At 40.3% G+C, this 24,868-nt stretch overlaps 2 protein-coding genes across 4 annotated transcripts; one reads left to right on the top strand and one right to left on the bottom strand.

Moving 5' to 3' along the window:
* Nucleotides 1–379: 379 nt before the first annotated feature.
* On the bottom strand, nt 380–18,111 carry LOC117476611 (calsenilin-like). 3 transcript variants are annotated; one of them, XM_034123271.1, is made up of 11 exons: nt 18,001–18,111; nt 14,665–14,832; nt 10,759–10,933; nt 9,502–9,504; nt 4,094–4,218; nt 2,034–2,103; nt 1,860–1,930; nt 1,670–1,777; nt 1,486–1,590; nt 1,117–1,179; nt 380–1,027 (listed from the first exon to the last, which is right to left on the bottom strand). In XM_034123271.1, exons 2-11 carry the CDS (start codon nt 14,668–14,670, stop codon nt 980–982), a joined length of 774 nt encoding a protein of 257 aa, XP_033979162.1. In that variant the 5' UTR covers nt 14,671–14,832; nt 18,001–18,111; the 3' UTR covers nt 380–979. The 3 variants fall into 3 exon arrangements, with proteins under 3 accessions (XP_033979162.1, XP_033979163.1, XP_033979164.1); XM_034123272.1 differs by lacking the exon at nt 9,502–9,504; XM_034123273.1 differs by lacking the exons at nt 9,502–9,504; nt 10,759–10,933; nt 14,665–14,832; nt 18,001–18,111 and adding an exon at nt 5,754–5,906.
* Nucleotides 18,112–19,233: 1,122 nt separating this feature from the next.
* On the top strand, nt 19,234–24,824 carry trim69 (tripartite motif containing 69). Its single transcript, XM_034122712.1, has 6 exons — nt 19,234–20,245; nt 20,816–20,911; nt 21,633–21,866; nt 22,513–22,535; nt 22,628–22,743; nt 23,381–24,824. Exons 1-6 carry the CDS (start codon nt 19,610–19,612, stop codon nt 23,923–23,925), a joined length of 1,650 nt encoding a protein of 549 aa, XP_033978603.1. The 5' UTR covers nt 19,234–19,609; the 3' UTR covers nt 23,926–24,824.
* The last annotated feature ends 44 nt before the right edge of the window (nt 24,825–24,868 follow it).

The raw sequence follows: 24,868 nt of genomic DNA, 5'->3' as shown, positions 1-24,868 counted from the left end.
GAAGGAAGGAAGAGATGTTGAGATGGGAATGAGAACGGGTTGCATCTTGAGTCTCCAGCGTCACAGTTTCTTAGTTGGAAAATAAATAACATTTTTGCTGTACTCAGAAGAAGAAGCTCAACAGCCAGCAGGGTTTAACCATTTTAACATTTTCTTTAGGAAATACCAAGACTGTGATGCTACACAGAAGTATGAGAGCAACACAGGACTTTGAATAAGGAAGATGATTGTTCAGAAAAAAACGAAACGCTAAAAATGGTGGGAATTTGTTTCAGGGTAAAATCAAAGAACGTCTGACTTGGACAATTTGTTCATTATCTTGTGTACAAAGGATTGACTCATTCGATTTGTTTGTGCGTGTAGCATGGAAGCAGGAGGTTGCATAGTACTTGGTTTTATTGATGTTTTGCAGCCGAACAGTTACATAACTTCAAATATAAGACGTCCGATGTAATCATGGCAAGATGTTGAGTTGTGCAAGACTGTTTATTCTGTAAATAATTAAGCCCCGCTTGCACACATCCCTGCTTTGTGTGTCGTGAAGATATTCAGTAGATCTTTCAGAATGTGAAGGTAGTTTATTTATTTCAGCAGGTTTTGCGTCAACATGTCAATGACAGGGTCACATTTAGGACACAACAATCTGTAGAACTCAAACATAAATATACTTTTTGTTTGTCTTCAATGTAGTTTGCATCACATGCTTTGTTGGGCATTCACTCATGCTCATCTGGTATGGTGACTTTTTTCACATTCCCTTCATGTACACAAAAACAATTGTCATGCAAAAAAACACTCGTGGTGATTTCTGCACACTTCTCTGCATAGAACAGTTGGACGGGAAAAGTAATAGTTGTTTCCACTGTGTGTTCAAATGAGTCAAATATGTTGCACGACCTGGTTTACCCTTTCCAGGAAGGATGAAGTGATTTCATTTGCAGCTGGAAGCGCTTTACTGATCCCCGTCTCTGAACAGAAATTAGATGACGTTCTCAAAGAGCTGCATGGAAGCCATAATGTTTTCATCCTGTTGAGAAAAGAAAGCAGATGGAAGAGAAAATGTGTTTGTTTGTGTTGAAAGCTGCATGAACTCACTCAGTTTGACTGGAGTTTTACCTTTTGACAGGTTTCTATGAACTCATCAATAGTCACCACGCCGTCTCTGTTCCGATCCATTTTCTGAAAAATGTCAGACATGGAAAGGAAATCAAGTGTACAATTATATTTATCTAAAGTACAACAGTGTGTCATAAAATGATAATGATGATCTGTGGTTTTAAAAGAGGTCCAGCCTTCAGACTGATTAAAAAAAACGGCTTTGTGTTATTTTCCCGCCAAATTAGATTACATTTTTCTAAAAGAGAGTGTCACTGGTCAAAAACCCTACAGTATACAGGTTCATTGACACACACTGTGACTTGATACAGTATAGGCCTACTGGATGTATTTACATTATTAAGCTTTGTGGCTGCATAGATAACAAACCTGGAAGAATCTCTCCACATGCTCATATGGAGAATCATCCCGTACACTGGGTAAGGTATATCTGCCCATCATGTCATAAATTGACGTCATTATTGCCATCATTTCCTGCAGGAAACCAGAGACACAGACAGAAATGAATACCCTGCAACACATTTGGTTTTGTTTTCCTGTTTGTTGAAGTTACCTCTTTTGTAACGTAGCCATCTTTGTTGATGTCGTAAAGGTTGAACGCCCATCGAAGTTTCTCTGTGACAGAGCCTCTTAGCAACACAGACAGTCCTATCACAAAATCCTGTAAAAACAATAAGACGTATTATTATTATAACCTCTCTTTTTGGTTTCTTCCACAAATATTCAGTCAGTGGTGCACTCACCTCAAACCGGATGGAGCCACTTCTGTCCATATCAAATGCTTGGAACAAGAAATGTGCATACGTGGTTGCGTCTGAGAACATAAAATGAATATACAATACACTTAAGAAAGATACTAGTTGTATACTGAGAATCAGATGCTTATATAACACCAGTTCATTAAATGAATACTGTACCTCCTTGAGGGAAGAACTGAGAGTAAATGCTTTTGAAAGTTTCCTCATCCACCAGCCCACTGGGACATTCCTGTGGAAGGAAATACAAGTTTACATAATTTAAGTCAGAGCGTACACTATTAATAATGAATTATATTTGAAATTACACAGTTAGAGTTATGTAATAACAAGAATAACAGACAATAATGGTTCATTAATGGCATTCTATAATTGTATTCTCCTGTGCAGTATCAGCCCCTGCCTGAAATGCAGATCTAATGTATGGCCACTAGAGGGCATAAAGAACTTAAAAGAAACTTCACTATTTATGGAAAATCTCTATGGAGGCCTTTGGTGCTTTTTTTGCAAAATAAATACCCACAATGCAGCTACCCCAGATTACTTCAGCAATGAAAAGCCTTAAGGCACATGTGTAAACTCTGGTGAGACAATTCCTTAAGTAAATCAAGGTAATGCAAGTAGTGCATGTAAAGGAAACAGTAACAGCCAGACAGAGAACATTAGATTTTGAAACTAAAATCTCTTAAAGGGCCCATGTCATGCTTTTCCGGTTATTACCCGTCCCCTTGTGTGTTATGAAAGTTGTTATGCATGTAAACGGTGTGCAGAGTCACAAACCCTCAAAGTACACCCTGTAGCGAGTAAAACTCTAACACAGAAAATACCTCCCCAAAACGCCTCGTTGGAGATACGTCATTGTCCATTTGATTCTTCCATTTCGTTCCGGGTACGGCATGATGTCAAGCCGTACCCGGAACGAAATGGACCAATCCGTGGAGCCGTTACGTTAAGCCCCCGCTGATTGGTCCAAATTGACCAATCCACGGACTTCCTCACACACACATCTGTGTGCAGGGAGCAGGCAGCTCAGCTGATTTCTCCTCCCTGGCTGCAGGCTGATAACAGACAGTTGGGATGGCGGCGAAATTCTCTCTGCAGACCCATTCTCACAGCGTTTATCAACCTTTTTCTTACTCAATATCAAGCCACACTTATTGTTTTTACTTCGGCTGTGACTTTGTGTGTGCTCAGGATGAGTTTGGCTGTGTTTGGCTGTGTATCGCTAACAAGGAAACAACACCTCCACGGAGTTCAGCGCGATTCACAACGTCCCGACCAATCAGAGCACACTGTGCTCACAGGGAGGGTGGGGGCTGGAGCTATTGGAGCTACAACGAGCCGTTAAAGGCAGAGAGTGAAATTCAGTGAATACACGTAGTTTACAGAGATGCTGTATGAGAAACCAATGTGAGTTTGGAAAATTGCACAATATAAATCTATTCTAGTAGACCTCAACAATGGAATTATGATCAGTGGAAATGGCCATGACATGGGCCCTTTAAAATGGCATTTTCCCATTAGATTTCACTTAGCAGAGCACCCAGAGCAAGTCCCCCTGTAGATATTTCATTACAGTTAGTTTACTCTGAAGGTCTCTTACCATTATGTGACGTTAAGGGCTCAGGAACGTGAAAACATTTGTTTATATTTAATTCCGATTTGTTAACATTAGCTTGCACTCTTCTCCTTCTCCTGTTTAAAGGCACATAATCGTCACTAACTGTCGATTCATTACCCATTGTTTTGTCAACAACGGTGCACTTCCAGCTCTTTAGAAACAGTGTTTGGGCAGGTAAAGGATATTATTTAGTTTAACATCTTGAACTTATTCCGTTGTAACGTCTACAGATAAATACTCACTTACTCAACTATACACATGCACACCATACATGCAGTGTGATTACTCGCCATCCAATATCCAAACATTTTGTGGATAGCCTGAAAAGTGGAGATTCATAGTAGCAGCATATTAATCCTAATTGTTTGGGAAATATGTTAAATAACCACATATGGGTAAATATTGGGCCGTCCACATCATTTTGGCGTCATATCTGGTGTAATGTAAATATAAATGTGTCTGCAAGCTTTATTCTGCTCAATGATTGATCCGCCTCAACTGGACCCCTGAGCCACCGTTACTGTTAACTAATGATTTTCGTTAAGATGAAGGCTCATCCTCTCTAATTAGATCCACTAGCGCTGACTGATTGTTTTCATACATTTTTAAAGCCTCTGTAGAGCGACTGGAGCTCCTTCCTGGTGAACTGTGTCTGGGCCTGGAGCTGATCGAGGCCCTCGGGCTGGTGACGCACCATGGAGAGTTCAAGTTCTCCGTCACAGCTGTCTGTCAGTGGGACACAGAGAAAATAGGGGGTGGGGTGGGAAATAAGGGGAAGAAAGAAAGAAGGAGGAAACAGGGGAAGGACAAGAAAGAAAGACCACAAAGGACAGGGAGAGGACGAGTTGAAAATACTAGAAAATCATAATAGATGGGAGGCAAAATATAAGTACAGAACATAACTCAAAATGCTCACCATCTGTACAGACCACATAGAAATTCAAAAAATAAAGAGGGATATGTAAGACAAGGAAGTGGGTAAGAGATACAAAACAAAATAGTTAGAAGAATGTACAGTATTGCTTCAATATGATAAAAACACACCAATGGTGTAAAATATTTAGGGACATTTTTTGATAAAGAAGATGACAAATATATTAGTTAGAGGAGCGTCTACTGTAGCTTGGAAAAATGAGGGTAGTTACGAAGAGGAAATAAGCATGAAATACAGTTGAAGTGGTGGAAGCAGTTCAAGGAATTGTTGACATCTTGGCTGTGTCCAAAATAACCCCCTCTTTCACTAAACCTCTTATTCCTTCATAATAACCACTCATTTATGTACTGTATAGTATGGAATGAATAGAGATTTTTTTACACAAATAAATATCATTTCTTGCCTGTAATTGACAAGTGTGCTACGACATAAACTTGAACACACATTTGAACAACAAATTGTTCTTAAACCTACATTTTTGCTATAGAAAAGGGGGGATTAATCATGAAGAAATAAGGCTGCCACAGGAAATACACAGACATACAATCTACATCTTTTTGGCTACTTTTTTTGTGACAATTCTGACATTTGGATAAATAAATGGACAGGAGAGAGGGATTTTAGACACATCCTCTGACTTGCTTTATAATCACAGGTTTTACTAATTAACATTGGTGACAATTCTGCAACATCACCTGAATACAAGGCAGCCATAATTCATATTAGTAACACCGTGTTTGACAAGTCTAGATGTCCAAAAGGGAATATGCATTATTCTATCAGCCAAAGGGACAGTCCATTTAGATAACAAATGAAGGGAAAGAAGTTTACAAAAGATAGCTGGGATTAAAATAAAAACCTTATTGATAATACCGGAATGAACACCTCAAGAAGTACTACTCACCATCTTTAAAGAAAGCACAACACAAAAGTTGACCAGCAAGAGATGGTGATGAAGGAAATGAAAGGGGGAAGAAGAAACTGTTAATGCTTAATCTCTAAAAGTTACACAAATATACCAACACAGTGAACACATTTAAAAAACAACAACAACATTAAGGTGAACATGCTATTATGTACGCTGAAAGAGTTTTTGGTTGCCTCAAATGTCCCAGGAGTAACAATTACAGCAACAAAAAATATTTCTATATACTTTATCCTTTCCTTTTGAAATCCATTATCCACATCCCTTTCATATTTGATGAACATATACAGCTGCCTTATGTGACTGCACTCACTTATAATTTAGCAACACAAATAAACAACTGGAAAGTTTTTACGATTTTTCTTCTTCAGAAAATCCCATGCAAAGGTCTCAACATCTTACCTTCGAGTGACAAGGGCTCCCAAACTCCAAACTGTTTGAGCACGACATAAAACAGCCCGATAACAACAGCAATGGCAATTACTTCCATGCCATCCATTCCCATTGTTGCCTTGCATTAGATACCGCCTGTGCAAAAGCCTTCCTCCTGCCACGTCAGGGCTTTTGTCCAGGATCACTTAAAAGAAACCCCTGACTTCAACCACTGACCAATAAAGCAAAAAATAGAATCCTCATTTGCCTGCAGAGCATCCTGGTTTGGATTAAAAGTCTGTCATGTGTGCAGAACAATTACAATCATAGAGTGTTAATCGACTTAAATGATCCAAAGCTTTCCAAAAATCCAACAGCTGGTGTTTTACCTCCTGGATAGTTCATTTTAGGATCTGTCCAACAACTCCATCAACTCAGGGGCTCCACCCCACACTCACTCCATCTCCTCTCTGTCCTGATCTGTGTGTTTGAGTGTGTGTGTTGGAGGTTTGTAGGGGCAGAAGGGGGTTGTTACTGAAGGAATTTCTTTACTAATAGTCCCTGATTGACAGTCTGTATTTGCTCAGTCATTTCAAGGATGCAAAGCTGTAAAACCAAGCATTGATCCACATCCGCTGATGGCTGGGATTTGAGCAGCACTTAGAAAGAAGAAGCCGGCCCTGCCCTGTGTGGCGCTGCTTGTTTCTCCTACGTCAATCAGCCGCACACATAGTGAATAACTCAGCAGGATTCACTTAAAGATGAAAAAAAACTGTGACTGTTAAACCGGTGCTTTGTTTACGACACTGTAGTTAAGCAAAGGGCAGTTCAATCTGTGCTGAACGATGAGCTGCACACCTTTGAGGTCAATAAGTAGCCTCTGTAAAATGCTCCTTACATGCTTACATGTTGGTCTAAAAGTACTTTTTGTTGTTGCAAAGGCACGAGTGAGGCTTTGTATTATTGTGTGCCGCCGGAGGACAATGTAAGTGTTTGAGAATAGTTCACAGCTGATGACTCTGCACAACATAATGGACTCAGTTAAAGTAGGAAAGGGGGGTGGAGGGCAAATCAATTGTTGAGAGATAAATATTGGTCTAAGAAGAGGGAGAGAAGGCAGGCCAGAAATGCATTTTGATTGCTGCCGATAGTTTATGTAAATAGCTTTGTACTTAATGTCTGAGTCAAACAGCTACGGTGCACTGATGAACTGGGTTGGTGCAATTTCCAAAAAAACAAAACACATTTGGCCGCGGCACACCACAAGAGCAGTGTAACAGCTGTATTTCAGAGGGAGATTTGATGTCGTAGTGCGTGATTGTTTGTGTTCTTTTGATAAAAGTTGTGTGTCATAAATCAAACAAGTTCCTAAGTTGCGTATATGGAAGAATAGTACTCATTGTTTTTTGTTTTTTTGTAAATTGTCAATAAATCACCCTACTAAAATACATTTAACAAAATAATAGCCTTCATTTTTCCCTAATATGCTTAATGTTGCCTTACACGAGTCAGAGGATTTAAACTGTGTTGATTGATCGTCTAGCTAACTAGTTATCCTTTACTTACAAACATAGATTTTTATAAAGTGTTTTTGATGTGTTGGTTAATCCTACCTCGACGGAGGAAACGCACTCGGCCATTAGAGAACATGCAAGATGTATGAGCTAATGTGGGAACTGGCCTAACATAAACAATAAGGCAGCAGTATAATGTTTAATGCAGCCTAAGTGCTGATCTACCCCCGTTCTTATATTAAATACAGCGAGGTGGCTTAAGCATGCAGAGATGCAGACAGTGCATCAGTTTCCCCCTCAGGCTTTAATGACTGTGGAGAGAGCATTACAGCTCAGAGCATTACAGCTCAGAGCATTACAGCTCAGAGCCTCAGCTCATCCATCAAACACCGTCACAGCTTCTCCTCTCAGGAAGAAACACCCGAAACTTCGCTCTCTCTCAGCCTCTTTCTTAGTGCATGCTTTTAGCGCTTTCATTGATTTGTATGCATTTTCTTTGTCAAGAAATGCTTTACATTGCATTTTTTCAAGGGGGATTACACCTGCCCTTCCATTGCCCAGTTTTCTTTTACTTTTTGTTTATTGAATTGTTTTTTCCATACTTTGCTCAATATACAAACTCATTTCTAACTTTTAAGTAAATTAGTTAAAAAAAATGCAGAAACTTGCCTTATCATATCCCTTAAATTCAAGAGCAGTTTTTGATGTAAATGAAAGGGAAGAAATAAATAAAAGAATAATGATGTTGCCCAGGTTTTATTAAACTTCCAATTGCCTTGTCAAACATAGTTTCAAAATGTGCATTGCTATCACGAATGACCTGAAGAACCATAAATGAAAATGGTAACCTCCATGCTAAATGCCATTGTATAGCAGCATTTCCATCATCAGGTGGCTACTAACATATTACCATACATTTTCTTTTAACAGTAAATAAGATTTGACAGAAAGCGCACAATCTTTACACTCTCTTTAAGCTGACCTCTAGCTTCCTCTCTAATACACATATTCAATAGAAAATGTGTAGGAGATGGAGCAGCAGCCACCATGAGAATGTGTTACTAAAATATTTGGCTCTTTCACACATTCCTGCAGAGAAAAGACATCTCGAACCCTGTAACAAACAAAGAAACTTCTCACAAATAAACGACATGCTTTTATTATTTCTCTGAGACCATCTCACTCTTGAGTTATAAGAGAGATTTAAAATCCCCCTTTAGACTGAAGACTTTAAAACAACAACAACAAACCAGTTCAACCTGGATTGTAAAGGTGTACCAGAGGGTTTCGATAATGTTTATTGTTGAGGTTAACTCTACTAGTAACAAACTTCTATTTCAAGTTATTAATCAGTGCATTTAATTAAATTAAACCAAAAGTAGATACAAAAGACACATAAGAAATGTCCCAGGTTGTTATGAATAAAACCCTAAAGGCTTGTAACAACTTGTACAACATTAAAGGTCACTTATTGTGCAAAATCCACTTTTCATGTCTTTTATACATAAACCTGTGTCCCCTCTGTGCAAAGAGATTCGGAAAGCTTCAGTAAAAAAAGGTCCCCTCTCTTTTTGTCCTGATCCATTTATATAAAAACCTGTCTGAAAATGAGCTGATCACATTTTGGCCACTTTGTGATGTCACAATGTTTTTTTTGGGTTGTGTAACCATTAGCCAATAACCAACCAAGGTAACCCCCCCCCCACCTTATCACCTGAATCTCCTCCTAGAGCACCGTTGTGTTTTTTTAAAACCAAACACATCACAAAGGGGCGTGGCCAGCAGCAGCTCATTAGTATTTAAAGCTACAGACACAGAATCAGCACTTTTGAAACAGGGCTGAAACAGAGGGGTTTATGGGACGCTACAATGCATGATCTGTTTGGTATTTCAGCCAAACACTTCAGAGACATGTTTTGTATATATCTGAGAACTATAATATATTTTTGAAAAAGAGTATAATAGAGGACCTTTAAAGTTAAAGTCCTAAAGCTGTAAATACAGCTATATATAGCCTACAGTATGTAATGGCAAAGTGAATACAAAAGTTCAACATCCTCTGCTAATCCTATGTGCTGCAGTTCTCACTTGCAAAATCAGAGAAACAATAATGTATGAATCACGTTTTAACATTACACAGCAATTCCATATTTTCCTGCACAATCTTATAACTATTAAGAATTTGTGTTGCATATTTTGCACTTGCATATATATCATATTGTTGTGCATGAGATACATTAAGGCTTGCGAGAGTGAGTGCAGACCATCTAGTCTTTTGTCGAACACTCAGGTGATACCATGTCTACACACCAGTAGATGGCGATCAAGTTGCTTTAAAGTTAAGGAGATATGCTTTAACAGTTAAAGGTGGGGTAGGTAAGTTTGAGAAACCGGCTCGAGATACACTTTTTGTTATATTCCATGGAATGCTCTTAACATCCCGATAGCAATGAATATCTTAAGTGCTTTGACAAAAAATCCATAAAAAAAATGTCATCTGTGGAAGCCGTAGTACTGTAAAAAGCACGACCAATCATTTTAGCCGGCCCGGCTAAAATAACTGGATGGCCTACCTGCCTGTCAGCCTTCCATCTGTGCACAAACTTATCTCGTGCCCTCATTGGTCATGTGTGCGTTCGTGTGTGTTGGAGGAGGGGCTCTGTAAGGAAGTCTGAAGGAAGGGGCAGATTTTTTCTGGTTGTGTATTTTCAAATTCTAGCGCATTCGAGCTGGTTTCTCCAAAATTACATAGGCCTACCCCACCTTCAACACATTATTTCATTTTAAAACGTAACCAATGGTCTAATGGATTCACATAATATTGAGAGTGAGAATACATACAGTATATTTTGGTTTGTTTGAGCAGAAGTTGAACTTTTACTTTACTACAGATATATTTAAAATCCTCATAAATACAAATCAAGACAAGTTTCCTGCTCCAAATTAGAGCTGAACAAAGTGTTATGATTAAAGTTTGAGTGGATGGTTTGTCAGCCCCCAGAGTATTAGTCATGCTCTGTTTTCATCAGTGTCCTGTCAGAGGCATGGCATCTGTGTGCTGGCAGAGAGAGAAGTCAGCAGTAAACGAGTCTGGATAACAAACAGCAGTCCTTTCTGGAAACACCAGCGGAGACATTCTGCCTGCTCATCACTGTGTTTGTTAACCAGGCTGATAAAAGATCAGAGGAGAAATGAATCACTATTTGTATGAATTTTAATTAGGGATTTGAGGTTATGGAAATGTACCGGGGGTTGTGATAAAAACACATTTGCAATAAGAGGAATGTGGTTATTATCGTTATCTGGATAATCATGAATGTGTGTGCCTTGAGAGCAATTGAGCCTGATTTAGGAAAAACAAACTAACACAATGTTGATATTTAAAATTACCTTTTTTACTTAGGTGAATGAAGACCTGCCCTCTTTCTTTATATCCCTCCTCGGGTCCCACTTTCTCTGCTGTCACATGATCATGCACATATTAAATTCACTGTATTGTTTGTGTAAGCCTGTGTGTGTACCTGGCCCTTGTTGCGTGGTGCTGGCAATGATCCACTTGACGAGACAACAATTCATCAGAGATTTGCGTGTGAGCCGTGGTTTCTGCCACTTGGAGCCCTCTGTCTGTCCACCAGGGTTCGGGTCCTTCCCGTTGGCATCAGGCAGCAGGCCGCCATCCACTGCCTTCCCATCTGCCTGGGGAAACACAGAGGAAGGTTAGTTTATTTATGTAGCACATACTGTATCATACACAATACATGCTTTACATAAGCATTAACACACAAATAAACACAAAGAAGACAATTCATTTAAGAAATAGGAGGTAGCTTAACATCACAAGGCAAATGCCCGACCACATTGCAAGCCACTCTTACTCGAAAAGGAGACACCAAGAGACACTTTTGCTCACCAAGTTCCTTGAGAATGTCTGTGCAACTTTAGCAACTTTTTGCCTCCCTTGTTCTCTCCTTTAATTTAAGTGAGACAAATAACTGACACATCTCACCAATTATTCAATGGATAATCAGAATATTTGATACAAATATGTTTAATAATATGGTGAAATGGAATAACAGCAGGTTGGTTTTGGATCTGCTTTCATAGCTTTCTATGGTGAAACGTAAAGCAAGGCTCTTGTCACGAGCGGACCAGCAGCAGGACATCAAGCCAAATGGTGAGTATGAATGAACAGATCAATACGTCAGTAATCAATACTTTAATCCTCCAACGCTGAAAAAAAAGGTCTCTCATACAGACTTTTCATTGACTCAAGCATATTTTAACCTTTAACAGTTAAGGGGGTGATAAAATAGTTATTTTGTACAGATTGGGAATGATTAAATATGCTTTAAATATGCATGGGTTCCAGAAAAAGAGAGAATATTGATATAATCTAGCATTCTTGTAACATGAGCAAATGAGCACTTATGAGAATAGGGACATAAAAGCCCTCTTGTTCACAGTTTTCCCCTCACCACATGACATGTTCTCATCTCACACAGGATGCACACTAAGTGTTTCTATATTTGGATACATATTTCAGTGATAATGAAGCCTTACATTTTTTTAATTGGTGATTTTTTCTACTGTAAAATTAACCAATGCTGAATGCTTTTGTTCCCATTTTAAATGTTGGTTTCACTGTGTTTTTCAGTCCCATATAATATGTGAATGTATTGCTACATGTTCAGCTTTTCAGAGGCTTCTTCCACCTTTATCTAAATAGTTCTTCAGAGCCATTTCTCTAAGTCAATCTTTTTTCTCTTTTCTTAATCCGTTTCTTTGTCTCTTCAAAGCCTTTTACTTACCCTTGATAAAGAGCTTTAAGGGGTTAAGAAGTGAGTATGTAGAGAGAGCTACTATCTGGGGATAGGCTCTGCCCCTCTGGTATACTATTTGAATATGAAAGGATGCCAGAGCATCGAGAAATGTCGCTCAATAATTCACACTCCTTAAAACTGCATCAATAAAAGATCAGAGATGGCTGGTGGTGAAAGATGACGAGTGAAACACTAAGTGATACTTGATGGACCCTCTGTCTGTAAGAACACACACAGGTTAGCGTAAACCTGTCAAGAAAGTTATAAAATATCAGTCAAACTAAATCATCTTTTGATTTTCTGTGACTGCATGTTGAGTAACTGCTGTAAAAGATCGGAGGAAGAGGAGGATTTGGGGTCTTAACATCCAGAGCGCTGCATTATTCAAAAGAGTGAAGCCATGTGAGCAGAGCAGGGAGACGCTGCCTGTGATCATCTAAGTCATCGCGCGCGCACGCGCACGCGCACGCGCACGCGCACACGCACACGCGCACACGCACACACACACACACACACACACACACACACACACACACACACACACACACACACACACACACACAACACACACACACACACACACACACACACACACACACACACACACACACACACACACACACACACACCACACACACACACCAACACCACACACATCACCACACACACACCACACACACACACACCACCACACACACACACACACCACACACACACACACACACACACACACTTTCCAAGAGATTATTTTCACCTTCTGGAGAAGTTGCAAAACTGAAATGCTGCTTGTTGCTTTGGATCTTTACAAACTGGTATCCTCTCTTAAACTCGTACTCTTTACCACCTGTGATGCTCGATTATGCACCGCCTGTCTCCAATATATAAATGACATCAGGTGCTCAAACATGCCTTGAAAAAATAAAGCATAAAAACTACTTGAACTCACTTCAATAACGACACTAACTAAGAATACATTCACTGTAAACAAAAAAGGCAAGAAAATGTATTTGTAACTATTAAATAATATAAAGCAATATATAGCTCCAACAAAGTGTTATCACTTAGGGTTATTGGTCAAAAACTCAACAAAACACTGAGTTTTATATTGACAATCTGCCTGAAGGTCGCTTTACATGAAGTGAATCTGCACTATATAATTATATTTAAAGTTTGAAATCTCCAGTTTCCACAAGTCCTAAGTCGAGTGCTTTAATTGTATGCTACTTTATACTTCACATTATATGATTATTTTTGGCTTGATGATTGTCTCACTTTTAAACGTCATGTCAATAACCTGCTAAAAAAACTGAGGGTTAGACTAGGTTTCTTCTACAGGAACAAGTCCTGTTTCTCGCTCGAGGCCAGAAAAAGGCTATATCACTGTGACCTTTTTACCTGTGCTGGACTATGGTGATCTGATTTATATGAATGCACTTGCCAATTGCCTGGTCAAGTTAGATGCTGCGTATCACAGTGCACTGAGATTTGTGACAAACTGTAAAGCATTAACTCATCACTGTACCCTGTATGCAAGGGCTGGTCTGCCTTCATTAACTGTACGGAGGCTCAGCCACTGGTACATTTTTATATATAAAGCCATGTTAGGGAAACTTCCATCCTACATCTGCTCCCTGATCTCACGGCGAATTGTAAGTGGCTACTGCCTGAGATCGCATGCTGTGGTTTTATTAAATGTGCCAACTGCTAGGACTGTCTTAGGGAAGATAGCATTTAGATACGCAGCTCCACTGTCCTGGAATATCTGCAATTAAAATGGAAACTGAGCAATCTGGTGCCACTAAATGTTTTTAAAGCTCGGTTGGATGCTACTGAATCGGAAGCTGTTGGTACCTGTGCATGTGGATAGTATGTAAATTGTAATCCCTGTAATGCTACTGTATGATGTCCTTTTGTTGTTCTGTTTATGTTTTTAATGTTTCATGTGGAACCTACTTGAGCAGGTCTCCCTTGAAAAAGAGATCAATGATCTCAATGGGATACAACCTGGATAAATAAAGGTTTGAAATGAAATGAAATGAAAATTATCATTCACATAGATACTACATTTCAGAGGGAAATATTGTACTTGTAATGTAAGATGTTATATTTTTAAATAACAGCATATAAAGTTATCTACTAGAAACATAGAACCGCTGCTTACGTTACTGCAATAATAATAAAGTCATCCAAATAGTATAAAATATACATGAACATTGAATGAGGCTATTTTGCATAATTATTTACTTTTGATTATATTTTACTTTTTTTAATTTAAAAGACATTACCAATGCAAATGCATGATTTTTACTTTTACTATTGTTGTATTGCATAGTCTACAGTGTACATACCTAAAGTAATTGAAAGTATTTCTTTCTCCAATGAAAATCTAAAAATCTCACCAAAAATGTATGATCCAAAGCTTTTGTTTTGTAATGTTCATTAATTGTTAAGTCTTTCTGTTGTTGATACATTATAAAGTACAAGTATCCCAGTAAGTAAGCTACAAAGTACCATAGCTATAAGCACACAAAATAATAAACCACATTCAGCATGCTAGTTTTCACAGCAATTATCCTTTTAAAGCATATTAATAAGTGATCATTGTACCTGCATTGCGTTTGGATGTGTGTTGCTGTTTTCGCAGAGTGACCTCGCTGCAATCCTTCTCGCTCGCGCTCCTCAGACGAAGTGATCAGCAGCAGCAGGGAGACGGAGAGACACAGAGATCTGGAGGAGGAGCAGAGCGTCTCCGAGTGCTGCGCTCACACTGCGAGACTAAACAACAATATTACAAAACAACAAACACAGCTACAGATTAACAAACGAACCTGATGTATCTGAGGATGAAAACATGATTCAGTCAGTGATCCTCAACAATTTATAGCGCGTCAGAAGGACTGAGGTGTGATGAGGTGTTCACATCGTGACACATTATTATTAGAAATGGCAGACAGATAATAACCTGCAGTGATGGTGTGTGAGTCCAAACTCAGACAGGCGCTAACAGTGTGACTCTGAGGAAATTAAAACATGATTGCTGTGTTTTATGGCTCTCCTTTGCTTTCTGTGTGATCCTGCTCAGATATGATATTAATAATAACAAAACAGGAGGATTCATATATTATGAGATTTACAGTCCCATCAACAGACAAGCATATCTTGCAGGCTTTACAAAAAATCTAGTTTATTCTAAGGGGATGAACTGTAAACGTTCTATTAGGACAAGGTATACAGCATTTGCAACAGTGTGTAATCATGCAAATCTGTATTTTCTACAAATGCAGAAAAATAATCTTCCCTAACAAGTCTTATTAAAGGTGGGGTAGGTAAGTTTGAGAAACCGGCTCGAGATACACTTTTTGTTATATTCCATGGAATGCTCTTAACATCCCGATAGCAATGAATATCTTAAGTGCTTTGACAAAAAATCCATGAATAAAATGTCATCTGTGGAAGCCGTAGTACTGTAAAAAGTACGACCAATCATTTTAGCCGGCCCGGCTAAAATAACTGGATGGCCTACCTGCCTGTCAGCCTTCCATCGGGGCACAAACTTATCTCGTGCCCTCATTGGTCATGTGCGCGTTCGTGTGTGTTGGAGGAGGGGCTCTATAAGGAAGTGGCAGATTTTCTCCGGTTGTGTATTTTCAAATTCTAGCGATCTCGAGCCGGTTTCTCAAACTTACCTACCCTACCTTTAAGTATTTTTACCATTTTAGTTATATCAGTGCCTAAAATATCAATATTACAATATATTTTAATATTACAATAAACATAAATGGTGTGATAGTCTCTCCAATTGAATAACAAGCTGCATGTAGGTTTTATTATGTGGAACCACAGAGTGTAAATGGCATCATGCTGCACAACTCCTGTAATTAGACTTTTAAATGTGACATTAGCCCAGTTAGAGCACACTTTGTCCTTTGCACCTGCATGTGGTTTCACATTAACTTGGAAGGAAGCTGCCTCCTGGCTGTGCCCAATAGCTGACTCTGACATTTAAATACATCTTCTCAAATGCTATGCAAGCCATGAGGAGGAAAGTGGCTTTTTATTGTGGGGGGGGGGGGGGGGGGGAATCTAACAGAAAGGAAAAACAGAGATGAAGAAAAACAGGGAAAGAAACAGTTTGGTTATGGAGAGAATTACATTTGTTTTTCCTTTTGGTGTTTAGCAAAGTCTTCTTCCATTCTAATCAACCCTGCATTTTGCATGCTAGTGTGTGCTCTCAGTTGGAAAAGAGAGATATAAACGGTAACGGGCTTCTTATGTCACTTGGAGGTTTAAGAAGAAAGATGTTCTACACTTTCTCCAGGATGCATGTTCCTGAGGAGATGTTCTCCATCAAGACTAAGTTTAAGTACAATGTTTGTGGTGTGAAATATGACTTTTTCTGCCATCTTAATTATCTTAAAGTTTGACTGAATGATTAAAATGGGAAAAATGTAAGCCATTTGAAATCAAATCATTCGAATGATTTATTTCATTTGCTTAAATATAATACTTAGAAGTCAGAGAACACATACATTGTTAACAATATCTTAACAGCCATCATTTATATATCTAGAGAAATTCAATATTTCCGTCCAGCCTGTCCTTGTGACTCTTATCTTCCTAGGTGCAGACTGAGAGGTTATTTATAGCCCCGCGCAGTCCAGAGAGCCTCCAGTTTCCCCGGTGCCTCACACATCAGCTCAGGGTTTAATTGAGGTCAGTGTGTGTGTGTGTGTGTGTGTGTGTGTGTGTGTGTGTGTGTGTGTGTGTGTGTCCAGTACAGATGTGCCTCCTGTGTTTGTGTGTGAAAGGGAGAGTTTTCTCTCTGTCCTCATGAATGTTGCATTTTCTTTCAGAATTGGCCACAAACACTCGTGTCATGCATGGCTGCACACATTTCTGCACATACTCACACTTTGTCTCCAGCTGTGCCACATATGCCCATCTCTCCTCATCTATTGTATAATACATGAATATAGCCTTCATATGCAACACTGCAACCGGTATATGAGTTATAGAACATATAGAGGTTCATGTAAAGGGCGGGTGAAGATAAACAGCCTCATAGCAAAAGGGACATTCAATATGTGTTGTTGTCGTTACCCAGCTGTTATAACACTTTACCCAAAGGTCCAAACAAAAAAGAAACCAAAATGACCATTTCTGCAGCTTTTCCTATAAATAAAAATACATGAAACACTGTTTTTGTTTTCTAAAGTTGGACTTTTTGCAAGATGTGTAGTAACGTACAAAGAGTCTTAAGCCATGTGAGAAGATTTGAGAGGCTGAGCTTTGAGATAAATGCTAACATCAGCATGCTAACACAAGCTCACACTGAAGTGCTCTCGTAATTTTTCTAACAATGTTAACCAATTATCTAATGTTGCAGTGTGAGTTTTTGATTGTACTACCATCACTTATCCTCTGCTGCAAACCACTCTTTTTCCCCTTTGACCCATGAGGTTTACAGGAACACTTTAATTAACAGCCCTTATCTGTCTCCTGTGTTAATTATGTGTGTCAAGTCAAGTCAATTACACTATGTGCCATCAATTAACTTATTCTGAACTAAAAGCTCAGTTAATATTGAGAACAGCCGCTAAAAGTTAGATATCGTTTAACCTCTCTTCTTGCATATATTTTCCAGTCATTGCACATCATAACTCATGCAACACATGACCTGATTTATGAGGTTTCTTTGTCAATTATAATACACTTCATTTTGTATTCACCCCAAGTGACATTTCACACAGTGATAACAGCTGCGTGTAGAGGTAAGAAGCTATGAACATAAACAACAACCTGGGAAACTTAAGGAAAGTTACATAAAATACAAATAAAAGGAGTAAAAAAAGAGATGATTGAGATGTCAGCCCAATCAGGAGCACACAAGTTGTGCAGCATATGTCGAATGTTTTAGTGATTGTGATACAAAGTGCTTCCTACTTGTAAATGTTCAGCACCGCAGACAGCTCCTGTCGATCTTCAGCACCAAGGACAGCGACCGAGTTCAGAGGTCACATGATCACACCTTCATTTGGCTCCTGAAGCACATCTGCCGTACATCTGGTGATCCACTAAATCACAGGGGGAAGAGGCAGGGGAGAGTTATTCACTGCGGTCACTCTCTCCAGAGATGAACTCACACACAGCTTCATCATCTCCTCGTCACTATCAGCCTGGTCACCATCGTTGTACTGTAAGTCTGTGTGAAACAGAGCAGTGAGGGTTCTTGGTTGGGGAATGATATAAAAAAATGCAGACAGATTATATCACGCTTGTCGCTTACGTGCTTAACATTATTTACCTCGTGTTCACTCATCTGTTTTCTCCCTGCTTTCTAAACTACAGCGCCTCAGCTACTGGATATCAATCTTAACTTATTAAATGTCGACCTGCTCTACTGTCGTTTTGTAATTAGGTGCAGGATTTGAATCACTTTTACACGATACTGTAATGTACTGTATAATAATTCATCTGTTTCGTTTCAGTTTGAACACCAGGTGTCACAATTGTCCATAGCGCATCATTTTGGCTGCTGATCTGCTTGCTGTCTCAGGGATTTCAAGGATACAAGTTTTTACAAGAGACTCAAAATACTGAATGTACCAGATAAGATAAGAAATGCGCCCTATTTGTTTGTTCCCTCTTTTTCTCTCTTTCTAGCTCAGACAGACAAATAGACATGCATATTTAAATGAACATAATCCTCGCTTCACTGTCCTGACCTTTGTACTGACTTCCCAGAAACACTGTGTGATGTAACACCCTGTAATATTTAAACATGCTGACGTGTCTCAGAGCTCTTTTTCTTCCCTGCGAGTCACAAAAAACTGTCAGCTAGTGTGTGTTAAACAAACTCGAATGAACTGGACAGATGTTCCAGCCCTCAGGGACCGAGCTGTAAATATGCGTGATAATGACTGGAGGGGCGGGGGGAAACTGACATGATTCATGCAATCTTTGTATTTGCCCATGGTGGAGTTTTCTGCCTGCAGGATGCTTTCTTTCTCTTTGTAAATCTCTTTATGATCTTGTTTACCCTTCAGCGACGATGATTACTTACCGGGAGTTATTACTTCAGAGTGTTGCTATAAAAAAGAAGCAGGAAATCTGTTGGTGCTTACAAATGTACTTCTCAGTCTCAAACACACTCAGGCATGGACACACACACGCAGGCTCCCGTAAGGATTTACATTTTTCTGCAGTTACTTTACAAAGGATTAAGAGTTTAGTGAACTTTCAGGACTTTCTTGCACTTACTGAGCAGGCTTCACTATACAAACATGCCAAGGATAGAATATCCATAGTCCGCCTTGGTGTCCTGACTAAGACGTGACGTCATTCTGGAGGGAAAAGGGGGGCCTGTTGAGATTCCCTCACTATCTGCTGAGGATGTGAGAGGCTGTGGCTGCTGCTGCACCACCCACTTCATTTCCCCCACATTCAACAGGAAGACTGGAGGCCAAGCAGAGCAGCAGCACTCTGCAGGAGAGGAAGGACGTGGAGGTCCAGCTGTACCGTCAGAACAAAGGAAAACAACCAAGGCAAGGGAATGAGCAAGAATCCGAAAGACGTGAAGAAAATCCAGACAGTTTATCTGCAGAACTTGGAGAAACTCAACCAGGGGTTAAAGCCAGAGAAGAAAAGTTGGAAACCAAAGGAAGGAGACTTCCCTGCAGCGATGGAAAAGCTGCGGCAGCCTCCCCTCGCTGGGAAAGTCACCAAAAGCTCAGCACACAGAATCAGCAGAGATCTCACCTGCTCCATCTGCTTGGATCTCTTCAAGCAGCCGGTGTCCCTGCCCTGTGATCACACCTTCTGCCAGGGCTGCATCGAGGGCTACTGGACCGGGCCCCGGGTCCCCCTTCATGGAGGGACCGGCTCCTGCCCCCAGTGCAGGAAGCTGTTCCCCGGGCAGAGCTACAGGCCCAACCGCATCGTGGCCAACATCGTGGAGAGCTACTGCCAGGGTCTGGAGGAGAGCGGGAGCGAACCCCGCCTGGCGGAGGTCAGGGGGGTGGAGAGGGTCCCTGCTCCGGCTCCGGTACCCCACTGCAGCAGACACAGAGAGGAGCTGAAGCTTTACTGTGAGGAGGACCAGGAGCTGGTGTGTCTGGTGTGTGGGGTCTCCCAGGAGCACAGGAACCACACCATGGTGTGTGTGCAGGAGGCCGAGCAGAAGTACAGGGTGAGTTCAGCCAACAGGAGAAAATATATTGTTTTAATACACTGATCAATATTGATTGTTTGGGCTTTTCGTGCTTTCATAATGCACTGTTTGAAGGAAAATATCCAAAATACACATTTATTGATTTTAGTACCCTCTAAAATCAAGATCTCACAAGTTCTCTGTTACACATGTTGCTGCAAGTCAGGCTGTTTGCATATTTTTCTTAGTGCATAATACAATACATGTGGTCTTCAGTCTGTAATAGTGTCAATTTCTTCTTCTTCTTTCTTCTCTACACACTGACTTTGATTTAGTTTCCAAAAGATCGTTTTTTTAGGAAGCAAGTGCACATTATTCAGCATATCAGGAGTTTATTTCAGGTAAATCACTGCTGTGGCTGTTTGGTTACAGTGTACGTGAGCAAATACCTTAAATGCAACATTGCATATAGTTTTATATATAGGTATATGAGTTCTTAATCTGTTCTTATCTAGTTTTTTGCTTCAGATCAACTATACATAGGGGGACATTGTACTTGAAGGGAGATGCGGGTCAGTGTGCAGTGATGTTGTGTCTCTGTCCTGTCAGGCGTCTCTAAACAGCTCCATGGACTCACTGAAGGTGGAGCTCAACACGGCGCTGCAGTGTGACAGAGAGGTAGAGGACGAGGTTACAAAGCTGAAGGTGAGAGGAAACACTTCCAAAAAACACATAGATGCCACAAAGCACACAATACAATCATTACTGGACTAAAATATCCACTTTGACCTATTTAATCTCTTAAGGGTCACCTATTATGCAAAATTCACTTTTTCATGTGTTTCATAAACATGTGTCCCCTCTGTGTAAAGAGACTCTGAACGTTTCAGGAAAATTGACCCACTCTCTTTTTGTCCTGATCCATTTATATAAAAACCTGTCTGAAAATGAGCTGATCAGATTTTGGCCACTTTGTGATGTCATAACGTTTTTTGGCTTGTGTAACCATTAGCCAATCACCAACCAAGGTAACCCCCCCCCCACCTTATCACCTGAATCTCCTCCTAGAGCACCATTGTGTTCTTTGTAACCAAATATCTCTCAGAGGGGCGTGGGGAGTGGCTCCTTATTTTCATCTAAAGTAACAGACAGAGAATCAGCACTTTTGAAACAGGGCTGAAACAGAGGGGATTATGGGATGCTACAATGATCTGTTTGGTGTTTGGAGCCAAACACTTCTGAGACATGTTTTGTGTATATCTGAGACCTATAATATATTGTTGAAAAAGAGAATAATAGGGGACCTTTAAAATCGGCTTTTTGCCAGAAAGCAATCTGTCTAATAACATAGATTGTAGCAGCTAATAACAAAATGTCATCTTTGTGAAAACACTGTATGCTCCTACTGACATTATCCATGAACCAGGACCACACGGCTGACCTGAAGCAGCGCATCGAGGCCCAGTTCAGCGACCTGCACCAGTTCCTGTACCAGGAGGAGAAGCTGCTGCAGGTGAAGCTGAAGACGGAGGAGCGCAGGGAGCTGATCCGCCTGGACGAGCACAAGGCGCTGCTCTGTGTGGAGATCTCCCGTCTGCAGGGGGCCCTCCACGAGATCGAGGACAAGCTGAGGGAGCAGGATGCCTTCACCCTGCTGCGGGTAAGATCCGCTGAAACCAACCTCATACACGTTCAAAACAATCCATCTGGAAATGATAAACAGCATGATGAGTCAGCTCTGGGGGTAATTAGAGCAAGAAATGCTGAGCTCATGATTTTAAATCCATTGGTTTCCAGACTCATTTGTATGCTATGAAACAGTAATATGGGGTAAAAGTTCATTTTCATGATCTGGGCTGTATTTCGGTGCCTCAATGGCTCCAACATCAACATTTAAACACTTAACTGAGCAGGGTGTGACCATTCTGGCTTTCCTGTGTAAGTTTGAACACTATTATTAAAAAGGCCATAAACATGTTGATCATGTCACTTTGCATTATTTTTGAAGACTATCGTACATACATACTGGTATAAATGTTAACACAGCTGCTACTTCTCTTGTAACAAAAGACTTGCACAGAGTGGAGACAGGATGTAGACCGTGATCTCACTTGTTGATCTGGAGGATAAGGAGTTTAGCTCAGGCACGGGGCCATACAGCGGGACTTTCCCCGGCCACAGGGAGATCCCACAGGGTGGGATAGCGTGAGCTCAGGCATTGATGTAATGTGGAAAAAGCTTTCTGCTTCTCAGATACTAATCACAGTTTGTGTCTGTCTTGTGTTTATTCCTGTGTCTCGATTCAGAGCATCAAAGCCCTGCTCCAGAGGTGAGTGAGAGAAGCGTCTACATGTTTTATTCTGCATAGATTTTGTTTTTATCTCCGTCTTCACTGTTCTGACTTTTTGCTTATGTTGGAAGGCCTTCACTGAAGTTTGAAAAACCAACATTCACACGGCCCAGTCTGTGTGAGGGTCGTTTTGCGGGGCCCCTCCAGTACAGAGTGTGGAAATCCATGAAAGGAAGCCTTTATCCAGGTACTAAAGGAATACATGAAAATGAGCATTTTTATATCTATTACTCACGCCGTGGTACCATGAATTCTTGAAGAAACCTTCTTGTCACATCTCCAGTGTGAACAATTAACAAATAACTGAGAAAACTATTGATGAATTGAAGAAAATGTAGATCTATAACTAAACATACATTTTCTCACAATCAAACTCGCAGTTTAATCAAAGTCTCATGTATACAGTCGAACAGTATGCTCCTAAACACTGAACTTTACCAAAAGTGTTCAATAGTAAGGTTTTAGTTAAAATGCATGTCTAAAAAAAAAAGCGATCATATCATTGGATGAATTAGACTTGGATTAAATTGCACGAGTTGTGTGAGTTTGTGTTAAAACTAGATCCCATTTACTTAAATTCATCAAGACTTTTGGAAATGTTTAGGAAGGCTTGGCTTTTCCCTTCACTCTGGAGGCATGCAGTATTCTTTAAGATTTCAAAGTGACACAGTGGGAGTGGATATACAACAAATCCTATTTGGGGGGAAATGTCCCTCTGGTATCATTTTGGCCCCATTTTTCAATGCAAAATGTAAACTAGCAGCAATAGCCTGCATAGGAGCCCACTGATCTTTTAACGCTTTTGTTATTTGTCCTGTTTTAAGTTCCAGCGGCCATCACCTTTAACTCCAGCACGGCCAACCCTTGGCTCAGCCTGACCTCCTCCCTCACCTGTGTGCGCTACCAGACCTTTAACCTCACGGTGCAGGACAACCCCTCACGGTTCAACGCTGCCTTGTCGCTGCTGGGGAGCCAGGGCTTTACCCACGGGCGCCACTACTGGGAGATCGAAGTCTACAGCAGCACCGTGTGGACGGTGGGGGTGGCCCGGGAGTCGGTGCCCAGGAAGGGGGTCATCAAAGCCCTCCCTGCCAACGGCTTCTGGACCCTCTCCCTGTCTTATGGGATACAGTACATGGCCGGCACTTCCCCCCCCACCGTCCTGTCCCTGGAGGAGCCCCTGGTCAGGATCGGGGTGTATCTGGACTACAAGAGGGGCCTGGTGTCCTTCTACAACGCAGAGTGCATGGCACACCTGTACACCTTCAGGGAGACCTTCACCGAGACCCTGTTCCCCTACTTCAACCTCGGCTTCCTGGATAAAGTGCATGAGAATGAGCCTCTCAAAGTGTTCCTACCTAAGATTTAAGAAACTGTGATAAATGTGCAACTGAAAAAGATTTTAAAAAGTTGATAAACAAACATGGAACAATGACTTTTACTATGTAGAGAAGTGGAGAATTGTTAAGTTAGATTACATTAGATACATCTCAACAACAGAAACAGATAGGGCCCTGTGGAGATCCTCTTCCTCACAAACATTTGCAATGCTGATTTTCATCCCAAATGTGTTTGCATCTGTTAGCTACTAGCTAGCCTTCAGCCTTCTTCTTGCCTGTGTTTGTTGGCATATTGCAGCTTACCTTTGAGTGTGACTGCCACCTGTTGATCATTGGTACAATGTGACACTAATTGAAGGACTGTGTGTGCATTCATACAAAATTGGAAAACAACACTTCTAGAGGACAGCAGCTCCACAGGGAACTTTTAAGTTCACATTGTTCATTTTCTAGACTGGATCTACTGCCACACGTTTCACTTCAGAGGAGCTGTGCTTCAGTGAAGAATGTGAAACTGTCTGGTTCATTATTATTTTAATCATTCAATAATCTTTTGTTGTTCATGATACACATATATGTACCACTCTATAATGTAGTTTTATGGATATGTTGATACAGTACATTTTTAGTTAATCAGGTGCTATATCATTTATTGTTAGTTTTTTTTTGGTGCATTAAGGGACATTGGGAATGTTTTCTTATTCGAACTAGCAGCAGAACAACGACAAAACATTTGTAAAAGCGTATTTAAGATAATTAGGGGTTTAATACGTTTTTTATAATGTGAACAAATGGTTTTAAGTGTGGATATGTTGTACTTGTTTTGATAGATGTCTTGACTGTTGGCTGACTCAATGGCTGATACATGTTGGCAACCAATATAACACTAAATGAAAATGTTAATAAAAGTTTAAAAAATGTCTTCCAACTTCTTTCCAAAGTACTTATTCCAAATTAAAAAGTAAATAGATA

The sequence above is a fragment of the Trematomus bernacchii genome, unplaced genomic scaffold (genome assembly GCF_902827165.1).
Source record: "Trematomus bernacchii unplaced genomic scaffold, fTreBer1.1, whole genome shotgun sequence".
NCBI lineage: Eukaryota > Metazoa > Chordata > Actinopteri > Perciformes > Nototheniidae > Trematomus > Trematomus bernacchii.
This window is presented reverse-complemented; position numbering and strand designations above follow the sequence as displayed.